The sequence below is a fragment of the Coregonus clupeaformis genome, unplaced genomic scaffold (assembly GCF_020615455.1).
Source record: "Coregonus clupeaformis isolate EN_2021a unplaced genomic scaffold, ASM2061545v1 scaf0112, whole genome shotgun sequence".
Taxonomy (NCBI): Eukaryota; Metazoa; Chordata; class Actinopteri; order Salmoniformes; family Salmonidae; genus Coregonus; species Coregonus clupeaformis.
This window is the reverse complement of record NW_025533567.1, coordinates 638,903-664,743: the sequence shown is the minus strand read 5'-3', so window position 1 is coordinate 664,743 and position 25,841 is coordinate 638,903. Positions and strand designations below refer to the sequence as shown.

At 42.5% G+C, this 25,841-nt stretch overlaps 3 protein-coding genes across 3 annotated transcripts in view; 2 read left to right on the top strand and 1 right to left on the bottom strand.

Moving 5' to 3' along the window:
- Positions 1 to 7,897, top strand: part of LOC121568952 (progestin and adipoQ receptor family member 4) — a 29,529-nt gene extending 21,632 nt beyond the window's left edge. Inside the window, exon 3 of the mRNA XM_041879449.1 lies at positions 2,467 to 7,897. Coding sequence (XP_041735383.1) covers positions 2,467 to 2,900 — 434 coding nt within the window. The 3' untranslated portion in view covers positions 2,901 to 7,897. The remainder of the gene's footprint in view (positions 1 to 2,466) is intronic.
- Positions 7,898 to 8,584: 687 nt separating this feature from the next.
- On the top strand, positions 8,585 to 18,499 carry LOC121568953 (coronin-1C-A). Its single transcript, XM_041879450.1, has 11 exons — positions 8,585 to 8,691; positions 12,287 to 12,490; positions 15,731 to 15,853; positions 16,061 to 16,190; positions 16,314 to 16,495; positions 16,726 to 16,845; positions 16,933 to 17,037; positions 17,296 to 17,441; positions 17,550 to 17,607; positions 17,705 to 17,920; positions 18,090 to 18,499. The coding sequence occupies exons 2-11, from the start codon at positions 12,293 to 12,295 to the stop codon at positions 18,180 to 18,182; spliced, it is 1,371 nt and encodes a 456-aa protein (XP_041735384.1). The 5' UTR covers positions 8,585 to 8,691; positions 12,287 to 12,292; the 3' UTR covers positions 18,183 to 18,499.
- Positions 18,500 to 18,592: 93 nt separating this feature from the next.
- Positions 18,593 to 21,390, bottom strand: LOC121568954 (claudin-4-like). Its single transcript, XM_041879451.1, has 3 exons — positions 21,232 to 21,390; positions 19,885 to 20,017; positions 18,593 to 19,690 (listed from the first exon to the last, which is right to left on the bottom strand). Exons 2-3 carry the CDS (start codon positions 20,014 to 20,016, stop codon positions 19,187 to 19,189), a joined length of 636 nt encoding a protein of 211 aa, XP_041735385.1. The 5' UTR covers position 20,017; positions 21,232 to 21,390; the 3' UTR covers positions 18,593 to 19,186.
- Positions 21,391 to 25,841: the final 4,451 nt, after the last annotated feature.

Here is a 25,841-nt window from a genome sequence, read left to right as displayed (position 1 = left end):
CATCTCAATTGGGTTGAGGTCTGGTGATTGTGGAGGCCAGGTCATCTGATGCAGCACTCCATCACTCTCCTAATAGCCCTTATACAGCCAGGAGGTGTCCTGTTGAAAAACAAACAATAGTCCCACTAAGCCCAAACCAGATGGGATGGCGTATCACTGCAGAATGCTGTGGTAGCCATGCTGGTTAAGTGTGCCTTGAATTCTAAATAAATCACAGACAGTGTCACCAGCAAAGCACCCCCACACCATCACACCACCTCCTCCATGCTTCACGGTGTGAACCACACATGCAGAGATCATCCGTTCACCAACTCTGCGTCTCACAAAGACACGGCGGTTGGAACCAAAAATCTCAAATTTTGACTCATCAGACCAAACAAGATTTCCACCGGTCTAATGTCCATTGCTCGTGTTTCTGGGCCCAAGCAAGTCTCTTCTTCTTATTGGTGTCCTTCAGGAGTGGTTTCTTTGCAGCAATTCGACCATGAAGGTCTGATTCACGCAGTCTCCTCTGAACAGTTGATGTTGAGATGTGTCTGATGTCTCAAACGCATTAAGAAGGAAATACATTTCACAAATTAACTTTTAACAAGGCACACTTGTTAATTGAAATGCATTCCAGGTGAATGCCAAGAGTGTGCAAAGCTGTCTTCAAGGCAAAGGGTGGCTACTTTGAAGAATCTCAAATATAAAATATATTTTGATTTTGTTTAACACTTTTTTGGTTACTACATGATTCCATATGTGTTATTTCCTAGTTTTGATTTCTTCACTATTATTCTGCAATGTAGAAAATAGTAAAAATAAAGAAAAACCTTGAATGAGTAGGTGTGTCCAAACTTTTGACTGGTACTGTAGATATACAAAATTACAAAGCATATTAAGAAAAACAGACACATTTATCAACATGGAGGTCTCTGATAATTTCTCTGAACTGACCATGGGGGACCAGAACATCTCATTTCAGAGCTCTCTGCGAGTTGTTCCACATAAAGGGCGCAAAAAACTGAAAGCAGCTTTACCCAACTCTGTGGAGACTGAAGGGGCCTCCAGTGTTATCCAAGCCTGTGACCGGATTTGGTCATTTGTAAGTCTAAATTGAATTAATAATGATAGTAGATACATAGGAAGTTTCTGCATGAGTGTTTTGTAAATAAACACAAGAGAATGCTGCTCTCTCCTTACATACAAAGAGGCCCAACAGACTTTTTGATACAAAACACAATGGTGAGTTCTATAACCATCACCAGTAAGGGCACAATGGAAAAAAACATATAGTGGTTTAAGTGTAGATGCTGTTCCATGCATATAGATAATATCCCCATAATCTAAAATAGACATAAAAGTGGCCTGGACAATTTCCTTCCTATTAACAAAAGTCAGACATGCTTTGTTTCTGTAAAATAAACCAACCTTGAACTTCAACTTCTTCACCAGCAGTAACAGGGTTGACTGTAACAGGGGTGACAATTTCATCTTAAATCAGCCATAAATCCCTTTGTGACAGGGGAAATGGAAGCTTGTTGTGTGCAACAGGGAGGGGTAATTGAATGAAAGTTTAACAAAAACATTTTAATTGTTAAAACATTTCTAGCCTGTCTATATGGGTCACAGGGTTGACGTGTTATGCTCAACCCACTGTTTTACACCACAAAACACCAGAAAATGGCCAAAAAGAGTAGCACCAGCTCACCTTCTTTTCGACAATGATTTGATTATTAGATGTTTGATGTTTCTTTTGAAAAAAAATATTTAAAAAGGAATAGTTTCACCATCTTAAAACGAGAATTCAGTTCACGTAACAGGGTTGACCTTAAAATGAGGGACAGGTTTTTTTTCTTCCTTGAAATGAATCACTAATCACGTTAAATAAATAATAATCTTCAGAAATGACTTTGTCAAAGCAACAAAATAACTAGGGCTTTACAATTATAGTGAAAACTTTTAGATATTTTGGGGTTAAGTGGGTTGAAATCTTCCTGGAAGTCACAGAGGGTGCACGGAGGGACATGCTGAATTTTGGCACTTTAGCAAGTATTTTTTTCATGTAAAAAATATCATATTTATTGAATTCTCCATGTGGTTTATATTAAAGGGCACTTCATTGAATATAACAGGCTTAAAAAAAAATCTATATTGGTGCACAATTTCTACCTAAAATATCAATGGGACGCAAAAGGCACTAATTTCGTGGAACAACCCCAATACTGCATATGGTGCAAAGCCATAATGGAATCATAGTCAGTTGAGAGTCCATGATTCCACAAGGGAAGGGCTCCATGGCTGTGTTATTTGGCATGGGTGTAGGCTATATGTGAGAATGAGTAGCCTAAAGTTGAACTGCATTCAGTATAGTACATTATGGCTATAGAATACTGTGTGCATGATTCTCTGGGATGGGAATATCTGTTGTTGTGTAGTTTAATGACTGACTGCCTCTGACTTTGTGTGTTGTGTTTGCCTCAGGAGCGCTGCCCATCGTCTACAGCACCCTGCTGTGCTACCCCTTCACCCGCACAGTGGCTCTGGTCGTCTACATCCTGCTGTCCAGCTACGCCATCTACTCGGCCATCACGGCGCGGAGTAGCGTTCGGCGCATGAGGTCCTTCGCCTGGCAGGCCCTATTCCGCTTCTCCTTCTTCCTGCTGCGCTGGGTGGGCGTGGGTGGCGGCAGCCCCACCTCGCTGCAACACTTCCTCACCATGGACGCGCTGGCCGTACTGGGTGGGATCATCAACATCTCGCGCATCCCAGAGCGCTTCCGCCCGGGCCTCTTTGACTACTGGTGCAACAGCCACCAGATCATGCATGTGCTGGTGGTGGGCTCCATCCTCTACCTGCACTGGGGTGTGCTGGACGACCTGCTCTGGATCAACAGCCACCACTGTCCCTCAGACTGAGCCCCCCCTGCCTGGAGGAGGACCAGCGGGTAACAGGGTTTAGGACCTCGGGCTGTGTTCATGAAGACGTACATGGAAGGCCAGATAAAGTGTTTTACATAATAGGGATTGGTGCAGGCTTTGACACATGCACACCTAGCAAGAATGTTCATACTGTATCTGTGTCCACCTTACCATTATACATGCGTGGCTATCAATGTTAGGGAACACACACAAGGATTGGATATCGGCTCACTGGTCATTATGGATTGCAAATTCACACACAAACACACGGCAGAGGATCTGTGAATGTTACACACAAAGGAGATTAAGGATTTGATATCAGAAATACACACAGAAATGTCTACTAAAAACATCATGATTTGCAAGTGAAGTTACACTTGAGCAATAGTTGATTTGATATTGACTTATCCTCATGTGTCAATTACCATTTCAACCTATGGCTTTTATCAAAGTTGATCCGTCAATGATGCATTCATTTTTCTAGAGCAGACGGACCATTTGGTTAAATGATATCATATGCACTAAGCAGGAAGTCTCATTCTGAAGTATCTTTCAGATGTCATTCTATTGCAACCTATGCAGCACATAGCATATACACTTTAGAACAAACACACACCGCACACACACATACACACACACACACACACACTCACCGCGTAGCATGCATACATGCTAGTAATGCACAACTAATGCACAAAGCACTCCCAGACCTGTCACAAAGTCCTATGGAACTACTTGAGTTACTGTGTATTAGAGAGGATATTCTCCCTCTCATTATTTCTTCCATGTTTGTTTGTCTTTCTTCCTTCTCTCTTGCTTTGTCTGTGTCTGGCTTTGTCTGTCTGACTGTCTCTCTGTGGTCAGGTGGGGATGAACTGGGTATGGGTGAAGGGTATGGGTAACTGGGTATGGGTGAAGGGGTTCATTCCTTGGCTTGTTAGTGCTCATTTAGTTTGAAGTTTACCTCCCTTTTAGTGCAGTGCAGTCCACATAGCCTAAATGCTAGACTGAACTTGGATGCATTGTGGCATTGAAAATACAGCCATTTTGAATAGGGAGTCATGACAGATTATGCACATTTACAATTGCTGTTGTTGAGTTACATTAAGTTACTCTTTATTATTGGTTGACCTTAATTTTATGAGACAGTATGTGTTTTATTTATTCATCAATATCTGTATTTAAAGTGACATCCTCACATTGAACTGAGGAATTTTATTTTGTTTTGAATCAGGATTCGTCAATAAGAATTAGTTAATGACTATTTATTACGTTTAAAAAAAGTATTTTATTGTTGATTATTGTCATTTTAATGACATGTTTGGCACATACTGTAGTCAGTGAAAAGGGCACATACTATAGTCAGTGAAAAGGGCACATAACGTCTTAAATTACGCTTAAAATGAAGGTGCATAAAACACACCGTATGTCTCTTTTATAATACCTGAACTATAGTTACATGACTGTGCAGGATGGATCCTGTTGACTGAAAAGGGTAGTTCTGCCACCAAACAGATACCAAATGTTTATTACGCTACAGTATTAGAGAGCCAGTCTGTGATGATGTTTTTAAAATTAGAAAGCACTATTATTTGACTACTACAACCTAGTAGGGTTAGCTCCTGTAGTTCCTCTGAGAGGGTGGAAATGGCCGACAGCTAGGCGACTTTGTAGGCTTTTAACTGTCCAAGGCCAGATAATGATTTGGTATGATGCACTGCATTCTATGCCAAAGCTGGACATTATTACTACTTAACATAGCCCAGCTTGACTCTTTGCAATTTGTTACCCTTAGAGAGGTACAGTACTGTAGTAGCAAGCTGACCTGGGGCATATAGTATTTCATTAGGCAACTGCAACCAAGAATGAATGAACCCCTAACCCTCTCACCATTTTCAAAACCAGTAACCCTGAACAAACTATTTCTGATTACTCAGTTTTAAAGTAAAAACTTTAATTTTGTTGCCACTAGTTTCTGCACTGGCATTTGAGTTTATGCTCTGAAGAACAATACAATGTTTACTTTTATGTGTTTTAGAGATTTTGTTCAAAGATTGACTGTATGTGGAAGGTTGAGACCAAGCGTTTTTGTTTTTCAAATCTGCTTTGCTCTGAGGGACCTTTAACTAGTCCATGGGACGACTAAGTACAGTTGTGGCTAAAAGATTAATCCTGCATGTTTCTATGTAACATTGCACTTTTGTAACCTGGTGCACACACTCAAACGTACCCACACTAATTTCCACTTCATTCACAAGTTGCCAAATGAAATGTCGAGGGCCTCCGTTGTAGCACATACTTTGCTCACATTGAGTCAAGGGTGAGGGAGAATATCCCAGCCTCTCCCACACAGGCCTCAAGCTGCAACCTGACCCTTACTAGTGTTAGACCTTGGTTAGTTTCTCAGCCCCCTTATGAAACCACCCATGTCATGGTGAGTCCATTACAACCATGGCCCCTTGTATCGTCATAAGCTGAAATTGTATTACAGTGCACTGAATGAAACTGATTATTAATGCATGTTAGTAGCTCTCAAACGGAAACTCATTGTCTCATACGAGGAATTTAACTTAGTATTAGCCAAATGCTTGTGCATTGTAACATATAACACGTCATGTGTCAGTCACCCCAGCTAAGAGCTTCACATGCTGTCAGGGCAGTGGACCATGAGTGTTAAGAGAGGAACATACTACATACAGTATATACTAATACAGGAATATGAGGGACTAGAACAGAGGCAATACAACTATATCAAATAAACTGCACGGTTTATTTTTTTTCAAAAGGGCTTTGGATCAAAGTGAATACCAATAATGAAACTTATTTAAAGTCCATATAAATAATGTAAATGTATGTATGTAGATTATATATACATACAGTGTAAACAGTATATAACACTGATACTTTTTTTTATACATATATGTAAAGGAAAGAAAGCAGAAGTAGGGACCTGGAATTCAGTATGTATGTAACATCAGATAATGCTCTGTGTCCGAGTGAAAAGGGAAACAGGCTGAGGCGTGGTACTACTGTGTATTTAATATCAACGACATCCAAGCTATTTACTCAAATAAGTGAACCCAGATAAAACTGCAATTATTTTCAGTTATATTGTAGAGATGGGTAACTGTGTGGGTTTTTGAGAGACACAGGGTTTAAGAATGCTTTCGCTCAATTAAATGTAACCTCTTTTTTTGTTTTCTTTTTTTTATGACTGGAAAAGATGGGGAAGGTACAGGAGGGAGGGGCATGTGAATACCTCTGATTACAACTGGATATCTATGCATTATCAGATACAAATACATTTACACTGTCTGAAGTGGATGTGTGTTCAAATGGGATGTTTCTCAACTGTCACAAAGAACAAAAAGGGCCAGTTAGCTCTCTACTCAAAGGGACTCCACCACTCCACCAGCCTGGGTTCTCCACTTCTCAGGGTGCCATAGCCGTAGTTGTTACATTGAGGCCAGGGGGTTCCTCTCTGAAACGTGGCTTTTAGAGCCACACACCACGGAGACCACTGTGAGGGACTCCTGAACGGGACAGGGATAGGGGTCTGAGGGAAGGTAAGAGTCAGCAGTAGTAGTAGAAGTAGTGATTATTTAGGGGTTCTTGGGGTGGGCTCTGATAAAAAGGTGAAAGTATTTAAAGAGTGGTTGGGCAAAGAGGAAGAGTGTGGAACAGGGTGAGATGGATTCAGAGGAAGGGGAGGGAAGACTGTGGAACAGGGTAAGATGGATTCAGAGGGAGGGGAGGGAAGACTGAGGAACAGGGTAAGATGGATTCAGAGGAAGGGGAGGGAAGACTGTGGTGGGAGAATGAACTGAAAACCATTTTTCAGAGATGGAACCAGGCCACCCAACGGTACCATTTTTCAGAGATGGAACCAGGCCACCCAACGGTACCATTTTTCAGAGATGGAACCAGGCCATCCAACGGTACCATTTTTCAGAGATGGAACCAGGCCATCCAACGGTACCATTTTTCAGAGATGGAACCAGGCCATCCAACGGTACCATTTTTCAGAGATGGAACCAGGCCAGCCAACGGTCATTGTTTTAGTCTGTATATTCTGCTATTCTATGATGATGATGATGACCTGATGTGTGAAAACACTAACAAAATGGAACATGTTTGTTTTTTTTGTACACAGGTGCCACAGCTAGCCTGTTTCTGACTATTTATAAAGGATGAACTGTCTACACTATTGTTATATGATTATGATAATGATGATACTTTAATAATATTATTATTATTAATAAAATTATTCTGTGGAGGGTTGGTACTCATTATGATACGTCTGTACAGATGATGGAATGCCCTTTTCCTCTTGATGAAGGGAGCTTTCTTGAGGGTCTGTCTGTCTCTCTGTCCTTGTCTTCGGTCTGTCTTGGTTTATGTAAAAGAAATGAATGGCTGTTCATTTGGCCCCATCTGGTGGACATAACTGTGTAATGTTGCAGTCCATTGCAGGCATCTAATTGTATCATAGAAAGGCTCACCGCCAACCGTTCTGTGTCTGGCACAGGAAGCCCAATTCTGATATTTTTTTCACTAATCTTTTGACCAATCAGATCAGCTCTGAAAAAGATCTGATGTGAAAAGACCTGATGTGACATACTTACTACTAATCCCCGTGCTAGGAGTGACCAAACCCTGCATGTTCAGGGTTGCACAAACCAGTTATGTATGTATATTATGGACCTTGTATGTTTGAATATATGAGCTGTTTTAAGATCTCATACTTCATGTATGAAATCTGTGTTTTAATGTGTTGTTGTGTTTTGTCTGTCCTGCTTCATGTCTGGGTGCAAGTTGCATCCTAATGTGCCTCATCGACCCGCCTGTGTTCTTCTCACCAACACTTCTGTTAATTTATGGCTATCTTGTATCTCCCTGTGTCTAGTCTCTGTATATGTGTCCATCTGTAGTGTCTTGCATTATACAGACAGGCCCTCCCACTCCTCAGTCTCCAGCAACGATTGTGCAATAAACTGAAGTCTATATTTTTAAACCTGCCTCTGGCCTTCCATTCTGTGTTTTGTCTCTACTGTTCTGTTCTCTTGCTTGTTTTATTGGAGATGTTTTCAGGGGGGTTGAGGGAGCAGGGTTTGGTTAAAGGATGCATGCATGTGTCTTTAAACAGCCAATCTGTGCCATGTCATTCTCTGTTTGACTTCATCCTGTTATCCATACATTGTGCACAGGGGTTAAATGTGATTAAGTGTGATTTTGTAGGTGATTGTCCTGTACACAGCAGCACCCTCTTTGCGCATATTTATATCCCACAGTCAACAGTCCCCACTGGAAGTGGGCAACTACAGTATGGTAGATACTAAGAGGGATGCTTGGGACGACCTAACCCGAGTATTCATTGTTCTTTAGAGCACTCTGGAGACTCTGTTCCGGTGACATTACGATGCTTATCTTCATATTTTTAACTTAATTTAAATAAAATGGAATCAAATCAAAGTAATACAGCCTGATAAAGTATTACACATATGCTTTGATGATTTGATTAGCCTCATTAATTAGGCCCACTTTGGTCTACATTGCAACAACTTAATCTAATCTCTTCTTGACGTCTGTCATTCAAATGTTTCAACCCCAGCAAGTAGGAAGACAGAACGAGACACCTCCCATTTCCACCTTCATCTAAAACTCTCACTTCCTCCATCACATAAAGAGATCTACCCTAGACTACCGGCTCTTACTCCTCTCTCTGACGACACAGCAGAACCAAGCAGGGAGCCTGACTGAGCAGAACATTTCCCCATCACTAAAACAGGTAGGCCTGCTTTCAACATCCTTCTCCTTCTAATCTCACACCCACCATGTGACTGATAGTCCATAATTGCTGTTACTTTATATGATCATGCACAGCAGTCTTAACTGTAGGCCTACACACACACGCACACCATTATTGACATGTACTCAGGTCCTGGTCCTTTATAACATTAAGGCACACTCTGCAAAGGCTTGTTGCGTTAGATTAATGTCTACCAAAGGGGTCTTGTGATGCAAAAATGCTACAAGAACAATGAAGCCTAAGTCTTTAGCCAAGGGATCCAGAGTCAATGCTAAGGCGCAGCTTCAGATTTGAGGAAGTAAGGTCTGCAAATGGAGGTAAATTCTATGCTCGCTCTTTTAGAGTTGACATTTTACAGCATAAATGTATGGGCTGTAGGCCAGGACTGAGTCATTGTGTGCACTAATATTCTTATTGATAAATCTGAAACCTGTGAAATGTAGCCTATGCATTGAACATGAGTGCTATCCACTGACAGTAATGCATGACATACCCTACAAACCCTAAATTGGACGACAATATTTCAACCAGTTGCATTCTCTTTGGGTATAGCTCACAAAAATATCATATCATATACGTATCTGCCAACTGCTTAATGTGTGAAAAAGGAGCATTAGAGAGGGATGAAGACAGCATGAGTGTGAATGAGTGTGAATGAGTTTGAATGAGACGGAGAGAAAGATGGTCTGTGGTTTTGTTGTTTGTTCTGCAGGATGTGGTCTAACTGTTGCTGTAGGTTCCTAGTTCACATGATTTCCACAGAGCAGTGGAGTATGCCTTTCAGTTTGCCTCTTTAGTCCCATTTGCTCATATTTCCTTCAATTCTCCATCTTGTCTCGCTCTCTGTGTGGGTTCATCCTTATGACTAGATGTGAGTTAAAGTGTTGCACAGAGCCACAAGTGTACCTCAGATAATAAAGACAAAAATAAACAGCTGCAGACTGGAGGAAGTAGTTGTGCAAGTTTTTAATTCCCCTTTTCGCTGCTTTTCCTGTATTGTCTTTCCTTCCTGTAGCTTTGCGTCTGTATGTTTCTGTCCTCACTATGTGTTTGTCTTGTGGTCTAACTAGGGAGTGGGTCAGTGATGCTCATATTCTTAATACATTTTGTGGCATCTAAGGTCACAGTATTCAAATCCCTGCATTGCTCTTCATATCCTGTCAAATGTTTCTACTTGCATTTGTGTATTATTTATGCAAATGATGAGCGGTTCCATTTATTTCACAGATTACTGGTTTTCTTCTACAGTGAGGGAAAAAAGTATTTGATCCTCTGCTGATTTTGTACGTTTGCCCACTGACAAAGACATGATCAGTCTATAATTTTAATGGTAGGTTTATTTGAACAGTGAGAGACAGAATAACAACAAAGAAATCCAGAAAAACGCATGTCAAAAATGTTATAAATTGATTTGCATTTGAATGAGGGAAATAAGTATTTGACCCCTCTGCAAAACATGACTTAGTACTTGGTGGCAAAACCCTTGTTGGCAATCACAGAGGTCAGACGTTTCTTGTAATTGGCCACCAGGTTTGCACACATCTCAGGAGGGATTTTGTTCCACTCCTCTTTGCAGATCTTCTCCAAGTAATTAAGGTTTCGAGGCTGACGTTTGGCAACTCGAACCTTCAGCTCCCTCCACAGATTTTCTATGCGATTAAGGTCTGGAGACTGGCTAGGCCACTCCAGGACCTTAATGTGCTTCTTCTTGAGCCACTCCTTTGTTGCCTTGGCCATGTGTTTTGGGGTCATTGTCATGCTGGAATACCCATCCACGACCCATTTTCAATGCCCTGGCTGAGGGAAGGAGGTTCTCACCCAAGATTTGACGGTATATGGCCCCGTCCATCGTCCCTTTGATGCGGTGAAGTTGTCCTGTCCCCTTAACAGAAAAACACCCCCAAAGCATAATGTTTCCACCTCCATGTTTGACGGTGGGGATGGTGTTCTTGGGGTCATAGGCAGCATTCCTCCTCCTCCAAACACGGCGATTTGAGTTGATGCCAAAGAGCTCCATTTTGGTCTCATCTGACCACAACACTTTCACCCAGTTCTCCTCTGAATCATTCAGATGTTCATTGGCAAACTTCAGACGGCCCTGTATATGTGCTTTCTTGAGCAGGTGGACCTTGCTGGCGCTGCAGGATTTCAGTCCTTCACGGCGTAGTGTGTTACCAATTGTTTTCTTGGTGACTATGGTCCCAGCTGCCTTGAGATCATTGACAAGATCCTCCCGTGTAGTTCTGGGCTGATTCCTCACCGTTCTCATGATCATTGCAACTCTACGAGGTGAGATCTTGCATGGAGCCCCAGGCCGAGGGAGATTGACAGGTCTTTTGTGTTTCTTCCATTTGCGACTAATCGCACCAACTGTTGTCACCTTCTCACCAAGCTGCTTGGCGATGGTCTTGTAGCCCATTCCAGCCTTGTGTAGGTCTACAATCTTGTCCCTGACATCCTTGGAGAGTTCTTTGGTCTTGGCCATGGTGGAGAATTTGGAATCTGATTGATTGATTGCTTCTGTGGACAGGTGTCTTTTATACAGGTAACAAGCTGAGATTAGGAGCACTCCCTTTAAGAGTGTGCTCCTAATCTCAGCCCGTTACCAGTATAAAAGACACCTGGGAGACAGAAATCTTTCTGATTGAGAGGGGGTCAAAAACTTATTTCCCTCATTAAAATGCAAATCAAATTTTTTGACATGCGTTTTTCTGGATTTTGTTGTTGTTATTCTGTCTCTCACAGTTCAAATAAACCTACCATTAAAATTATAGACTGATCATTTCTTTGTCAGTGGGCAAACGTACAAAATCAGCAGGGGATCAAATACTATTTTTCCATCACTGTATACACATCTCTCTCACGCTCTCTCTCTCTTTTTCTCTTTCTTTCTTTCTTTCTTTCTTTCTTTCTTTCTTTCTTTCTTTCTTTCTTTCTTTCTTTCTTTCTTTCTTTCTTTCTTTCTTTCTCTCTCTCTCTCTCTCTCTCTCTCTCTCTCTCTCTCTCTGTCTCTCTCTCTCTCTCTCTCTCTCTCTCTCTCTCTCTCTCTCTCTCTCTCTCTCTCTCTCTCTCTCTCTCTCTCTCTCTGTCTCTCTCTCTCTCTCGGTCTCTCTCTCTCTCTCTCTCTCTCTCTCTCTCTCTCTCTCTCTCTCTCTCTCTCTCTCTCTCTCTCTCCTCTCTCTCTCTCTCTCTCTCTCTCTCTCTCTCTCTCTCTCTCTCTCTCTCTCTCTCTCTCTCTCTCTCTCTCTCTCTCTCTCTCTCTCTCTCTCTCTCTCTCTCTCTCTCTCTCTCTCTCTCTCTCTCTCTCTCTCTCTCTGTCTCTCTCTCTCTCTCTGTCCATGTAAATGTTGTATGGCATCATACGCGACACCTCCTTTTATAGGGGTGCCGGGTTAGAGCTCACTGGCTACAGTAGCAGTCTGCATATTCTTAAATATAATACCCACCTGATTACTCTACCACAGTGCATTAAAAACTCTGTCCCTCTTCCTTTTTTTTCTTATCTCTCCCCTTAATTCTCTGACACTACCCCCCCACCACCACTCTATCCCTGTCCTCATCTCTCCCCTCTCAGGCCACCATGTCCAGGAAGGTAGTCAGGGCCAGTAAGTTCCGTCACGTCTTCGGCCAGGGGGTGAAGGCTGACCAGTGCTACGATGACATCCGCATCTCCCAGATGACCTGGGACAGCAACTTCTGCTCCGTTAACCCCAAGTTTGTGGCCATGATTGTGGATGCCAGCGGAGGAGGGGCCTTCCTAGTGCTGCCTCTGAACAAGGTGGGCATGAGCAGAGATACAGAGGTCAAAGTGAATGCCTTAAGTGAAGTTAGACGTTTTCAGGCCTCAAAAGTGGTCTAACGTCCATTTCCCTCTCTGTCTGTTGTGTAGATCTATCCATATGCCTCAGTTTCAAATCTTTGAAAATGTCACCTTCATTCATGCCTAGGTTTGCCCAACTACGCTATAATTTTGATGAAAATGTTAATTGGCGTGTCGTTTGTACAGTGTTTTTTGAACATTTGAATTTTGAATATTGCAAGGCGTCATCACACATTGGGCTGAATAAGGAAGTTTGGGGCAGAGTTTCGGTTCTACACGTTACTCGCTCTCTCTGTGCTGTTGCTAGTTTTTCACCATATTTGGAGCGCTTCAGTGAAACACAGTCTTGACAGGATGTGGCTAGGGCGCAGTATAGTGCAGCTGCATATACAGTCAGGTCCAAAGTTATTAGCACACTTGATAAAGATGAGCAAAAAAGACTGTATAAAATAAATAATACACATACTGAGCTATTTACTGAGCTAGAGTTATATTGTCATGCCATCTGACTATAGCACTGTCTGGAGTTTGATCAACGGTATTGGATTGGAACCGGTGCTATGGTCAGATAACATGAAAATATGCACACCAGTGGTGGGTTTGACATTGAAAAACAGAAGCATATGTGGGATGCAGGTACAGTATCAGCATGGGACGAATGTGCTGCAATATCAACAACAAACACATACACTACATTACCAAAAGTATGTGGACACCTGCTTGTCGAACATTTCATTCCAAAATCATGGGCATTAATATGGAGTTGGTCCCCCCTTTGCTGCTATAACAGCCTCCACTCTTCTGGGAAGGCTTTCCACTAGATGTTGGAACATTGCTGCGGGGACTTGCTTCCATTCAGCCACAAGAGCATTAGTGAGGTTGGGCACTGATGTTGGGCGATTAGGCCTGGCTCCCAGTCGGCGTTCCATTTCATCCCAAAGGAGTTAGATGGGGTTGAGGTCAAGGCTCTGTGCAGGCCAGTTAAGTTCTTCCACACAGATCTCGACAAACCTTTCTGTGTGGACCTCGCTTTGTGCACGGGGGCATTGTCATGCTGAAACAGGAAAGGGCCACAAAGTTGGAAGCACAGAATCATCTAGAATGTCATTGTATGCTGTAGCATTAAGATTTCCCTTCATTGGAACTAATGGGCCTAGCCCGAACCATGAAAAACAGCCCCAGACCATTATTCCTCCTCCACCAAACTTTACAGTTGACACTATGCATTGGGGCAGGTAGCGTTCTCCTGGCAGCCGCCAAACCCAGATTCGTCCATCGGACTGCCAGATGGTGAAGCGTGATTCATCACTCCAGAGAACACGTTTTCACTGCTCCAGAGACCAATGGCGGCGAGCTTTACACCACTCCAGCCGACGCTTGGCATTGCGCATGGTGATGTGCGGCTGGTCGGCCATGGAAACCTATTTCATGAAACTCCCGACGAACATTTCTTGTGCTGATGTTGCTTCCAGAGGCAGTTTGGAACTCAGTAGTGAGTGTTGCAACCGAGGAAAAACTATTTTTACACGCTACATGCTTCAGCACTCGGCAGTCCCGTTCTGTGAGCTTGTGTGGCCTACCACATCGCGGCTGAGCCGTTGTTGCTCCTAGACGTTTCCATTTCACAATAATAGCACATACAGTTGACCGGGGCAGCTCTAGCAGGGCAGAAATTTGGCGAACTGACTTGTTGGAAAGGTGGCATCCTATGACAGTGCCATGTTGAAAGTCACTGAGCTCTTCAGTAAGGCCATTCTATTGCCAATGTTTGTTTATGGAGATTGCATGGCTGTGTGCTTGATTTTATACACCTGTCAGCAACGGGTGTGGCTTAAATAGCCGAATCCACTAATTTGAAGGGGTGTCCACATACTTTTGTATATATAGTGAATATAATGATTTTATAGTGGTCACTATCTAGATTGATTTTGAATACTTTATGGGATATTGAAGCATAAAGGTGTAATTGAAAGACTGACATTAAGTGTATGCATATTCATATATAGAACAGATAGATATAACATAATTTTGTCTCATCTTCATGGGTAGACGCCATTGCATCACTGTTTGTCTGCCTCTTGGACTTTCCTGTAACAGGGACAAATAATAGTCCTGTCAACCCAAATTCACAGTGCATTTAAGGCCTAATGAAGGAAGCCATTGTTCTCCAATGAACGATAATTTGATTTAAAGGTAGACAGCAAAATGATATTGAGATGAGTGAGATGCAAGACTTCGCTCTCACACAGTCACACAAAGTATCTGCGCATACGCACGGTTTCGCTTCACGCTCTTACATCGTGGGAGCCACGGGACCAAAACAGCTGAGAAGTTGAGCCTCGCGCTTCAACGCTCTTAGTTGTTGTGGAAATTGACCCACTATGCTGTTTACTTTCTGCATCTACGTCATATTGCTGAGTCTACCTTTCAGCATCTTTGATTTATATGTTGGAGAAGTTTATTTTTCTGTCACTTAACTACTTTGGCAACCTATTGTATAGTTATTACTACAGCAATATAACCTGTATTTGGTAACTGTATTATTGAAACAGTGAGTGACTAAGAGGTTTTCGGCAGCGGATTGTTAATGTACAATGAAGGCAGGGACATTAGGAGAAAGATTTGAATTAAGTTTGAAATAAAACATTATGCCACTTCATATTCAAATTAAGGCATGTATTGTACATCCTTAGTACATTATTGAATGTAGATGGTTTTGTTTTGGTACCGTGAATGGTGGGCGAGGGCCAACGTGACAGAGTGAGCCAACAATCCAGATCCTGTGTGTGTGTATGTGTGTGTTCCCCCAGGGCCATGGGAACCCTGCAGCCTGCTAGTGCTCTCCTAGCAGAGTTCTCTGCTCTCTAAGGCTAATTTGAGGCATAGCTATAAAATTGGCATCAGCTGACTGAGTTCCTCTCGTCTGAACCCTCTCTAGGTCTCTCTCTTGCCAAAACCACAGTGGTAGCAACGCTCTACATCTCCATGTGTTCTTACTGCATACTGTATTATTTGTCTCCTGTTTGAGCCATCAGCTTGAGCCATCTCCTGTTGAGCCATCAGCTTGAGCCATCTCCTGTTGAGCCATCAGCTTGTGTGTGTGTGTGTGTTTGTGTGTGTGTGTGTGTTTGTGTGTGTGTGTGTGTGTGTTTATTTGTGTCATAGTAACTCATCTTTTTCCTTTGTGTCTCCCTGTAGACGGGTCGTATTGACATGTCCCAGCCCACAGTCTGTGGACACACAGGCCCAGTGCTGGATATTGAGTTCTGTCCCCACAACGACAACATCATTGCCAGTGGCTCAGAGGACTGCAGTGTCATGGTAAGTAGAGGTCACAACCTTTCACTGGCCATAATGTTGAGCTTGTTAAGTAGAATCATATTATGGACGCACATACTGTAAGGACACTGTGGCCTATGTGTTGATTGAATATGTCCTTGTGTTATCCAGTTGACCAGTGTTCTGTATCTATGTACTGTGTTAACTCAGTGTAATAATATACCCTCCTCTTCCTCTACCATCGTTCAGATTTGGGAGATCCCGGACGGTGGCCTGGTCACGCCCCTGAAGGACCCCGTGGTGAAGCTGGAGGGGCACTCCAAACGCGTGGGCATCCTCAGTTGGCACCCCACTGCCCACAACGTGCTCATGAGCGCAGGTATAGCAGTGCTCTGATGCATCGCCTCAGAATACACGTGCCTCTTTAGCTATAAACATAAGTGGAGTAGCACTGCATGGCCTAACTGCCTGTTCCTCCGTCTCTCTCTCCCCTGGCTGCCAGGCTGTGACAACGTGGTGATCCTGTGGAACGTGGCGTGTGGCGAAGCCGTGGTGAGGATCGACTCGGTCCACCCTGACCTCATCTACAGTGCCTGCTGGAACAGGGACGGCTCCCAGATCCTCACCTCCTGCAAGGACAAGACCCTACGTGTGATGGACCCCCGCAAGGGCACTGTCATTGCCGTGAGTGCCCCCCTCCCTGCCCCCCTCAATACCACAGGAGAACCAACCACCCTGGAGAGTCAGATGCACCTAGCTACTAGGTTTAATGTCATAGATATAAATAGAATCATAGTCAGTGATTAGTTCATATAGTTCCCTTCACGCGTCTTTGATAGATGAACCTCCTTCCTTGAGTGTCTCTCTTTCCCTGAGTCTGTATCTCTCTCTCTCTGCCTCTCTGTCTCTCTCAGGAGAAGGAGAAGACCCACGAAGGCTCCAGGCCTGTCAAGGCTGTGTTTGTGTCCGATGGGAAGATCCTGAGTACAGGCTTCAGTCGCATGAGTGAGAGGCAGGTGGCACTTTGGGACCCAGTGAGTATTATTAGACAATTATGAACTTCTTATAAAGGCTTATGAATGGTGTCTTAAGAACCGACATGACCTGTATGTGTTTGACAGAATAGCTTTGGGGAGCCGCTCACCCTGCAGGAGTTGGACACCAGCAGTGGCGTCCTTTTGCCCTTCTTTGACCCCGACACTGGCATCGTCTACCTCTGTGGCAAGGTTAGAGTTGATCACACGCACACGCACGCACGCAAACACACACACACATCACAGGAGGCTGCTGAGGGGAGAACGGCTCAAAATAATGGCCGGAACGGAGCTAATGGAATGGCATCAAACACATGGAAACCATGGAAACCATGTGTTTGATGTGTTTGATAACATTCCACTAATTCCGCTCCAGCCATTACCACGAGCCCTCCAACCTCCTGTGACACACACACTATGGTTTACTAACCATTCATTTCCCTGTCTCAGGGTGACAGCAGTATCCGGTACTTTGAGGTGACGGATGAGGCTCCTTATGTTCACTACCTGTCCATGTATAGCAGTAAGGAGAGTCAGAAGGGCATGGGCTACATGCCCAAGAGGGGCCTGGAGGTCAACAAGTGCGAAATCGCCAGGTAACCACACAGAGTCATGGACATTTTCACTCGCCAATATACACACACATACACACAAGCGCTGCTTGTAAAATGGGAACGTATGTTGTTTTATTCGCCCTCCACCAGGTTTTACAAGCTCCATGAGAGGAAGTGCGAGCCCGTTGTCATGACGGTGCCCCGCAAGGTAAATACATTTTAAAAAATTACTATAACTCAAAGCATGTGTGATTCTTCAATATCTCACTTTCCCTTTCTCTCTGTCTCTATCGCTCTCTCTTCAGTCTGACCTGTTTCAGGAGGATTTGTACCCAGACACCATGGGTCCAGAGCCGTCTGTGGAGGCCACTGAGTGGTTTGAAGGCAAAGAGGGCCAACCTATCCTGATCTCCTTGAAGGAAGGTTTTGCGACAACCACCAAAAACAAAGAGTTCAAAGTTCACAAAAGTCTTCTGAAGACCACATCAGCTACCGTGGGGCATCAGCACGATATCAGTGGGGTAAGGACATGGCTGCATCTACCTACATGCTTTGATATATCTGTGAATAGATACTGTATTTTAGATATGGCTTCCTCTTTTGCACAGTTGACCAAGAATCCCCCCTCCCCTTCTCCCTCTCTTTCTCTTTCTCTCTCTCTTTTTCTCTCTCTCTTTTTCTCTCTCTCAGGAGGTACATGCCTTGCAGAAGGAGGTGAAGACTCTGAAGGAAAGAGTAGAGGAGCTGACCAAGCGTGTGAGCGAACTAGAGAGCAAGAATTGAAATAGAGCGGTTGGGTTAGAGAGGGAGCTGATGGAGAGAGAGAAATGAGCAGGAGGTGTAAAGAGGAGGAGAAGATAAAGAGGAGAGGAAAGTGAAATAGTTTGAAATAGTTGGGGATGTTTGAAGGAAAGATGGTTAAAGGGAGAGTTGGAGACAGGATCCATCAATATCAGGAGCCCAATATCTTTTGGGCTCGAAGCTTGAATTAGTTTTTTGTGTGAATTTGAATTTGTGTGAATTATCACATTTATAGAGACTTGTTTTTAATATATGCTCTTACATAGTTGGAAATAAAAGTCCTCAATATTTTCAAAATATTTAAACTTGTTTTGCTTTTGTTAACATTTCCAAATGCCATCTAAAGGATGGCACACCTGAAGGAGATGACAATCATTTGTATTGCAACAGAATAAAATAAAAACATGTATTTATTATTTGATACACAAAAGTAAAAGACAAGCTGATTTACATAAGTAAAAAAATTGTGATCTCATGGACCTGAATTATATATACAGTCATTTGACTATACCTGTATTTTGAAATGCATGAACACTTGAGTCCCTCACCTTGCTCTCTGTTGTTCGTTCATGGCATTATAGAAACCCGTCACCCAGCATAAAAAAACTAAACGAGATAACACATTACAACAGGGGTGTCAAACTCATTTTGCCCTGGGGGCCGCATTTGGTCTTCAACGAGGTACGGAGGGCCACATTGAAAATTGGTCCATCGTTTTTGGAATTTCCGGTGCTCCCTGACTGTCTAACTTTCATTTCGGTGATTATTAGCGAGCTGGACACAGGTAAGAAACTGTATGAATGTAGGTACATGTACATGATCATTTCTACAATTTCTATTTGGTTTTAGTAATTTTATAGTATATTGAGTTAAAAGAAACATAGGACCACCCTCCCTTTTCTTGTTTCCATTCTGTCTGACCCATTTCCTTTCCATCAAACTATCTCTATACTCACATACAAACATACAGAGGTGTACTACATGCTCTACACGTAGTTCTTGTTGGTGGCGGGGGCTGAGGCGCTGTTGCTGTAGTACTTAGCGGTTCCTCCCGAGCTGCCAGATTTGGCTCTGCTGAAGCACATGAGCAGGCCTCCAGCCAGAATCAGCAGCACCCCAGCAGCCCAGCCAATAAAGATACAGGTTCCCAGCTCCATCTTCTGGGCCACAAGGGGGTTGTAGAAGTTGCTGATGACTTTGTGGGCCGACCAGCTGACGGGGATGATGAGGAGGAGGCCAGACACCAACAGGGCGATCCCGGCCACAAGGCTGATCTTGGGCTTGATGTCCTCGTTCTCCACGCAGGTGGTGAAGTCGGCGCCGGCGAACAGGATGAGGATGGCCAGGGAGGTGACCATGCAGCTGATGATGGTCATGGCGCGGGCCGCCTGCAGGTCAGATGGCAGGACCAGCAAGGACTCGTAGCTCTTACACTGCTGCTGGCCCGTACTCTGCACCACACAGTTCATCCACAGGCCCTCTTCAGTTTCCTACACACAGAGACAAATAGTTACAGTAATACACACACCATTCATTCATTACAGTTTATTTTACTTCAGCATATTGCATCCATTCTACATTTTTCGAGTTTTTAGTCATTTGAGTCAATATAATGTTAGAAAGTATTTTGCGGTTTAAAATGTAAACCACATAGGTCTAATAAAACAGTTGATCTGCTCAGTACCTGTGCCGTTACGATGTTCTGTCCTGTAAATGATGACACTCTCCACCTAGGGATGGCACAGCACACAATGCCCCCGATCAGGCCCAAGACCCCAAGGGCCACACATACAATCTGTACCCCAGCAGATCCCATCCTGGAAGAGATAGAGAGAGAGAGAGAGGGGGGGGGGAAACAAAACAGTTCACATTCTGGTATAAAAAGGAAGTGTGGTTGCTTTAAATGTAGAGATGGAATTACATGGTTATTTCTGTTATCATCACCAGCAGAGTACCCCACAAACACCTACACACACTGACTCATTCCCTATGACAGGCCTGTACAGGTCAGGATCGTGTAGCTCAGAACTGCATTTAAAAACAAAGTCTCAGAAAGCACAGCCCTGGGACAGAGTCGTGTTGTGACAGGCCCGGTCTATCTCAGCATGCTGCCACTCCTAGTCTCACTGAGACTTCAACATCTCCTCACCTGGATCCACTCAATCTCACCTAGCCATGCGAAAAAGTCCAGCAAATGTAATCTGCTCCTTAATGTTGTCATCCCTTTAGCTGAGTACAACTTCACTAAATCAAGCCCAAAGAGCTTTTCTTCTACCCCAACACTAAGTAGCCTCGCAAAACGTCACACATTTATCTTTATTTTCTCCACTGGATCATGTTATATATTCCATCTAAGCTACTCTCATTCAATTAAGAAAACATGCAATAGTGCTTACTTGGACCCACTCCTTATATTGAACTGGACAAGAACAGGCAGACTAGTAAAACCAAGACATAAATGTGTATTTTCTTCTAACAGGGACCCATTGAGGTGAGGATAAGAGGGAGAGGAGGAGGTCGAGAAGATAGGGGTGAGTTGGTAAGAACAAAATTACTAATAGTGATTGTTGCTGCTTATAGATCCTGGTGAATCACTGAATCCTGAGCATAACATGAAGGCATTATGTTTGGTCGTCAATGGAATAGAGTATGAAAACATTTCTTATGCCATATTGAAAAAAGTAGCGTATTGTGGATGAACCACAGTGTTTCATAATAGATTAATGTCAAAATTAAAAGTTTGGGTGGAAATGTGCCTCAGAAGTTGATTTGTTTGTACTTATGGCCTGAATCATACATACCTTCATCTGTTTGAATTAAGTGGAGGTTTAGACACTCATAAAAGTAGAAGGATGTTCCATGCATGTGTCTGCCCCCTAAACATACCATCAATAGGAATTTATTTTAAACTTGATTGGATAGGTTACTCCGCTAAGAGTTGTAACAAATTATAATGCAGTATGGAGCTGGTATGTTTCATATTTGAAATAGCACAAAATCAGACATACAAGTAGAAAAGTTTAACAAATACCTTATGATGTGTCCTCTTGTCTTGATTGGAAATTTGAAGAGTAAAGTTCTGTGTCAAGGGTTTTCCTTCTCTTTAAAAAGGAAATTCTACTCTCTTAATTCAGGTGTTGGTTGTTGATCTGTGTAAAGCATTGGTCTGTTATGTAGCTGGTGTGTGATGTGAAGGGGTTTTGTAGTGGAATGTGAGGTGTAGGGTGGGGCCGGGAAGAACAGGAGAGAGAGGGGCGGGATGTACCTCACAGCCAGACTGGACTTGTCTCATGCCTCTCTTTCCCTCTCTTTTTCCATTTATGTTTCCAGTATTGATATTCCAGGTTTAGTCACAACTTTTTAGCAGTGTTGGGGAAGCTACTCTGAAAATAGTTTACCAACCTACCAATTACTTCACAGTGGAAGAAGTTAAGCTATACTAAAGCTACCCTTAAGAAAAATATATTTTCCTTAACTAAAGTTACTTTGAAAAACTAGTTCACTATGTCCAAACTACTTTGTGAAAAAGTATCATATGTAAATATGAAATGTCATAGACTACAAATTGCAAGAACAGATCACTTTCTGTCAACAGAATATATCATGCTAACATCATGCCGCCCAAAGCTAAAGAAGGTGGGAGTAATGGAGAGGACAGTGTTTCGCTATCACAGGTGCTTGATCTTTTAAATCAACAAAAATATGTCTACAAGCAATTGTAGACTCAACTAACAAAATAATGGACGATCTGACCAGAGAGGTCCAAGACCTTAAGAACAGTTTGCAGTTCCCCCAGAGAGAGGTGGATGTCCTGAAAGAGACTTCCAGCAAGATGACAACAACTCTAAGTCTACGCAAAATGACATCAGCACTGTCTATGAATCATTATTACAAATGACTGGGAAAACAGATTATCTACAACGATAATCCAGGAGGAATTACATAGTTGTAGATGGCATACCAGAGTCTCCACATGAGACCTGGATAGAGTCTGAGGAGAAAGTGATGTGCTTAACAAGTCACGTAATAAGTTGCATGGACTCACTCTGTGTGCAATAATAGTGTTTAACATGATTTTTGGATGACTGCCTCATCTCTGTACCCCACACATACAATTATCTGTAACGTCCCTCGGGTCGAGCAGTGAATTTCAAACACAGATTCAACCACAAAGACCAGGGATGTTTTCCAATGCTTTGCAAAGAAGGGCACCTATTGGTATATTGGTAAAAAATAAAATTAAAATAAACAGACTTTATTAATTAGACTTTGGATGGTTTATCAATACACCCAGTCACTACAAAGATACAGGCGTCCTACCTCACTCAGTAGCCGGAGAGGAAGGAAACCACTCAGGGATTTCACCATGAGGCCAATGGTGACTTTAAAACAGTTACAGAGTTTAATGGCCGTGATAAGAGAACATTGAGGATGGATCAACCACATTGTAGTTACTCCAAAATACTAACCTAATTAACAGAGTGAAAAGAAGGAAGCCTGTACCAAATTCCAAAACATGCATCCTGTTTGCAACAAGGCACTAAAGTAATACTGCAAAAAAATTGCCAAAGCAATTCACTTTTTGTCTTGAATACAAACATGTTTGGAGCAAATACAACACATTACTGAGTACCACATATTTCTGTATTTCATTTTCAATAAATTAGCAACATTTTCTAAAAATATGTTTAATCCATTTTGAATTTAGGCTCTAACACAGCCAAATGTGGAATAAGTCAAGGGGTATGAATACTTTCTGAAGGCACTGTATGTAGCCTTAGAAATAAGGTTCATGAAATCAATAACTTGCTAACATCAGATAACATTCATATACTGGCCATCTCTGAAACTCACTTAGATTATTTATTTGATGAAACAGTAGTAGCAATACAAGGATATAACATCTACAGAAAATACAGGAATGCCTAAGGGGGAGGTGTTGCTGTATATGTTCAGAGCCATATTCAATAATTAAATAATTAATAATAATTAATAATAATAATAATAATAATAATAATTAATAATATAATAATTGGTCATTTAGCAGACGCTCTTATCCAGAGCAACTTACAGGAGCAATTAGGGTTAAGTGCCTTGCTCAAGGGCACATCGACAGATTTTTCACCTAGTCGGCTCGGGGATTAGAACCAGCGACCTTTCGGTTACTGGCCCAACGCTCTTACCCACTAAGCTACCTGCCGCCCATTCCTGTCAAACTTAGAGAGGATCTCATGTCAAGTGTTGTTGAAGTGTTGTGGTTGCAAGTTCACCTACCTCATCTAAACCCTCTTCTTGTTGGGTGCTACTTTAGGCCACCAAGTGCTAACAGTCAGTATTTGGATCATATGTGTGCAATGCTCGATAATGTGTGTGATGTTACAGTTTTTCTCCATTGGTTTGGCTCATTTCTTGAAACAGAAATTACATTCTCAAAACTACATGGACAAACCTCCAAACCACTTGGCAATTGTTCACAACAGAATTGAATTTCTCATTCATTTCATCAAATTGCAAATGTCTAAGTACATGTCTCAATGTCTCAGTACATCTTTGCAAATGATTAAGTACAGGTAGCCTACATTTAGCACAATTTCCAAGTGAATAGATCTTGTTGATCTAAACTGATTGTTGATTCTCAGTCTAATGGTTGTTCGCTCCAAAACGTGTCAGCGTCATTTCATTGTATAAGTCATCACATGCACAATAGTCTGTTCAATTGTCAAAATTAGTCAAGAACATAATACCATGAATACCATATATGAATCCCTTGGAACATTTGATAAATTTATTACAGCAATTGACAGTCAGGTGAAACTAGAACTTGACTAACGAAGGAGGAGTTTCACACATCTCAGATGACCAATCAAACAGTATGTTTAGTTACCTGACAGGTGCTGTCCATGACTGTGAATGCTGCCAAACATGTATGTAAAGAGCTTGACCATGCAGGACCAGTACAATTTCTGAACATGGAGGCACCTGGCCAAGTAAATGAACAAGGGCAACTGCCTGCTCGAGGAAGAGGAAGAAGAAGAAGAGGAGGAGGAGGAGTAAGGGTGCGTGGTGGTGGAATAGGGGGAAGAGGCCGAGGAGCACGAAGACACCATGCTGTCCCGGATGAAATTCGGGCCACAATTATAGACCATGTCATCAACCATGGCCTCACAATGGCGGAGGCAGGTCGCCGAGTGCAGCCTAATGTGCCTCGCTCAACAGTCTCCTCCATCATCCAAACCTTTCGCAGGGAAAACAGGTATGTAGTCAGTCAATGATGGAATTATATGTTGTATAGGACAGGACACTGTGCATAGAGCAAGAAATATATTTATTTACATATTTACCTATTCATTTAGTGTGTGTGTGTGATAGGCCTACAGTAATATCTTACCTCAATGGGATGTTATGATACTAAAAATGACAAGAAAAACATTGGAGAAAATAAACTATGGAATAGTTTATTTTCTACAGTATTGATGATACAGTTTACAGTAGTATTCCAGTCACTGTGCAGTGATGCATTAGAATTGTGGTAAAGTTACTGTAAGTAAAACAACAATACAATTACATAGGTAACTCATTCTGTAAGGAATACATAAGGTATACATTACGAATGGAGTGTTGTCCTTTGACTTCTATATCTAGGATTGGACGACAACCTTGCACAGGTGGCAGAGGAAAACTTCTCAATGAACAACAAGAACAAGAGATCTGTAACATGGTGATGGCAAATAATGCCATCACATTGAGACAGATCCGCGCTGCAATCCTACAAGACAATGCCATATTCCAAAATGTCAACTCTATAAGCATCTCCACAATAGACCGGATATTGAAGAAGCATCAGATGACAATGAAGCAAATTTACAGGGTACCATTTGAGAGGAACTCTGATAGAGTGAAAGAGCTGCGGTACCAGTATGTACATGTAAGTCAGTTACTGGTTGTCCATCATTATAACATTTTTACAATTAAGCAGTGGTTCCCAAACTTTTTTGGCTTCAGTACCCACTTTACCTGATTTGTGTATCCAGGTAATCCAGGTATGGAAGTATTTGATTTATCTGACTTCAACATTTCGCCTAAAAACTGCAGCTTACTGTATGATGCAATTATCATTATAATCCTTATTTTGAAGAATATAACATACAATAAGAAAAGGGGTCAAAGAGCTGCAATTAGTGCCTCCCATGTAAATCTATCTAATACTGTGGGTTTTACTGTAACATTTCAGTAAGTCTAGTCATTGATGATTTCCCCCTCCCCTTTCTGTCAAATACCCCCTGTAGTACCTCTGCATAGGGGTACATGTACCCCAGGTTTGGAACCACTGGAGTAGTGGCCAGTAGTATATTGAACTTGTGGAGAACATAGAACATTCCTATGTAATTGTCTGTAACTGTAGTGTATGACTCTTCTGTATGACTGATTTGATGTTTTCTTTTTTTACGCTATTGTAGAGAATAATGGCATTGGAAGGAAACGAGACCCATCACATCCTCGTGTTTGTGGATGAAGCTGGCTTCAACCTGGCCAAGGGCCGAAGACGTGGCCGTAATATTATTGGCCACCGGGCCATGGTGGATGTCCCAGGCCAGCGAGGGGGCAATATAACTATGTGTGCTGCCATATCGGAGAATGGTG

Excerpts from the sequence above, each read along its gene's own strand:
- LOC121568953 (XM_041879450.1), top strand. The coding sequence starts at position 12,293 with ATGTCCAGGAAGGTAGTCAGGGCCAGTAAGTTCCGTCACGTCTTCGGC. Across the intron at positions 16,496-16,725 it reads GCAAGGGCACTGTCATTGCC|GAGAAGGAGAAGACCCACGA; the intron begins GTGAGTGCCCCC and ends TGTCTCTCTCAG. Across the intron at positions 17,921-18,089 it reads ATCAGCACGATATCAGTGGG|GAGGTACATGCCTTGCAGAA; the intron begins GTAAGGACATGG and ends TCTCTCTCTCAG.
- LOC121568954 (XM_041879451.1), bottom strand. The coding sequence starts at position 20,016 with ATGGGATCTGCTGGGGTACAGATTGTATGTGTGGCCCTTGGGGTCTTG. Across the intron at positions 19,691-19,884 it reads AGAACATCGTAACGGCACAG|GAAACTGAAGAGGGCCTGTG; the intron begins GTACTGAGCAGA and ends CTCTGTGTGTAG.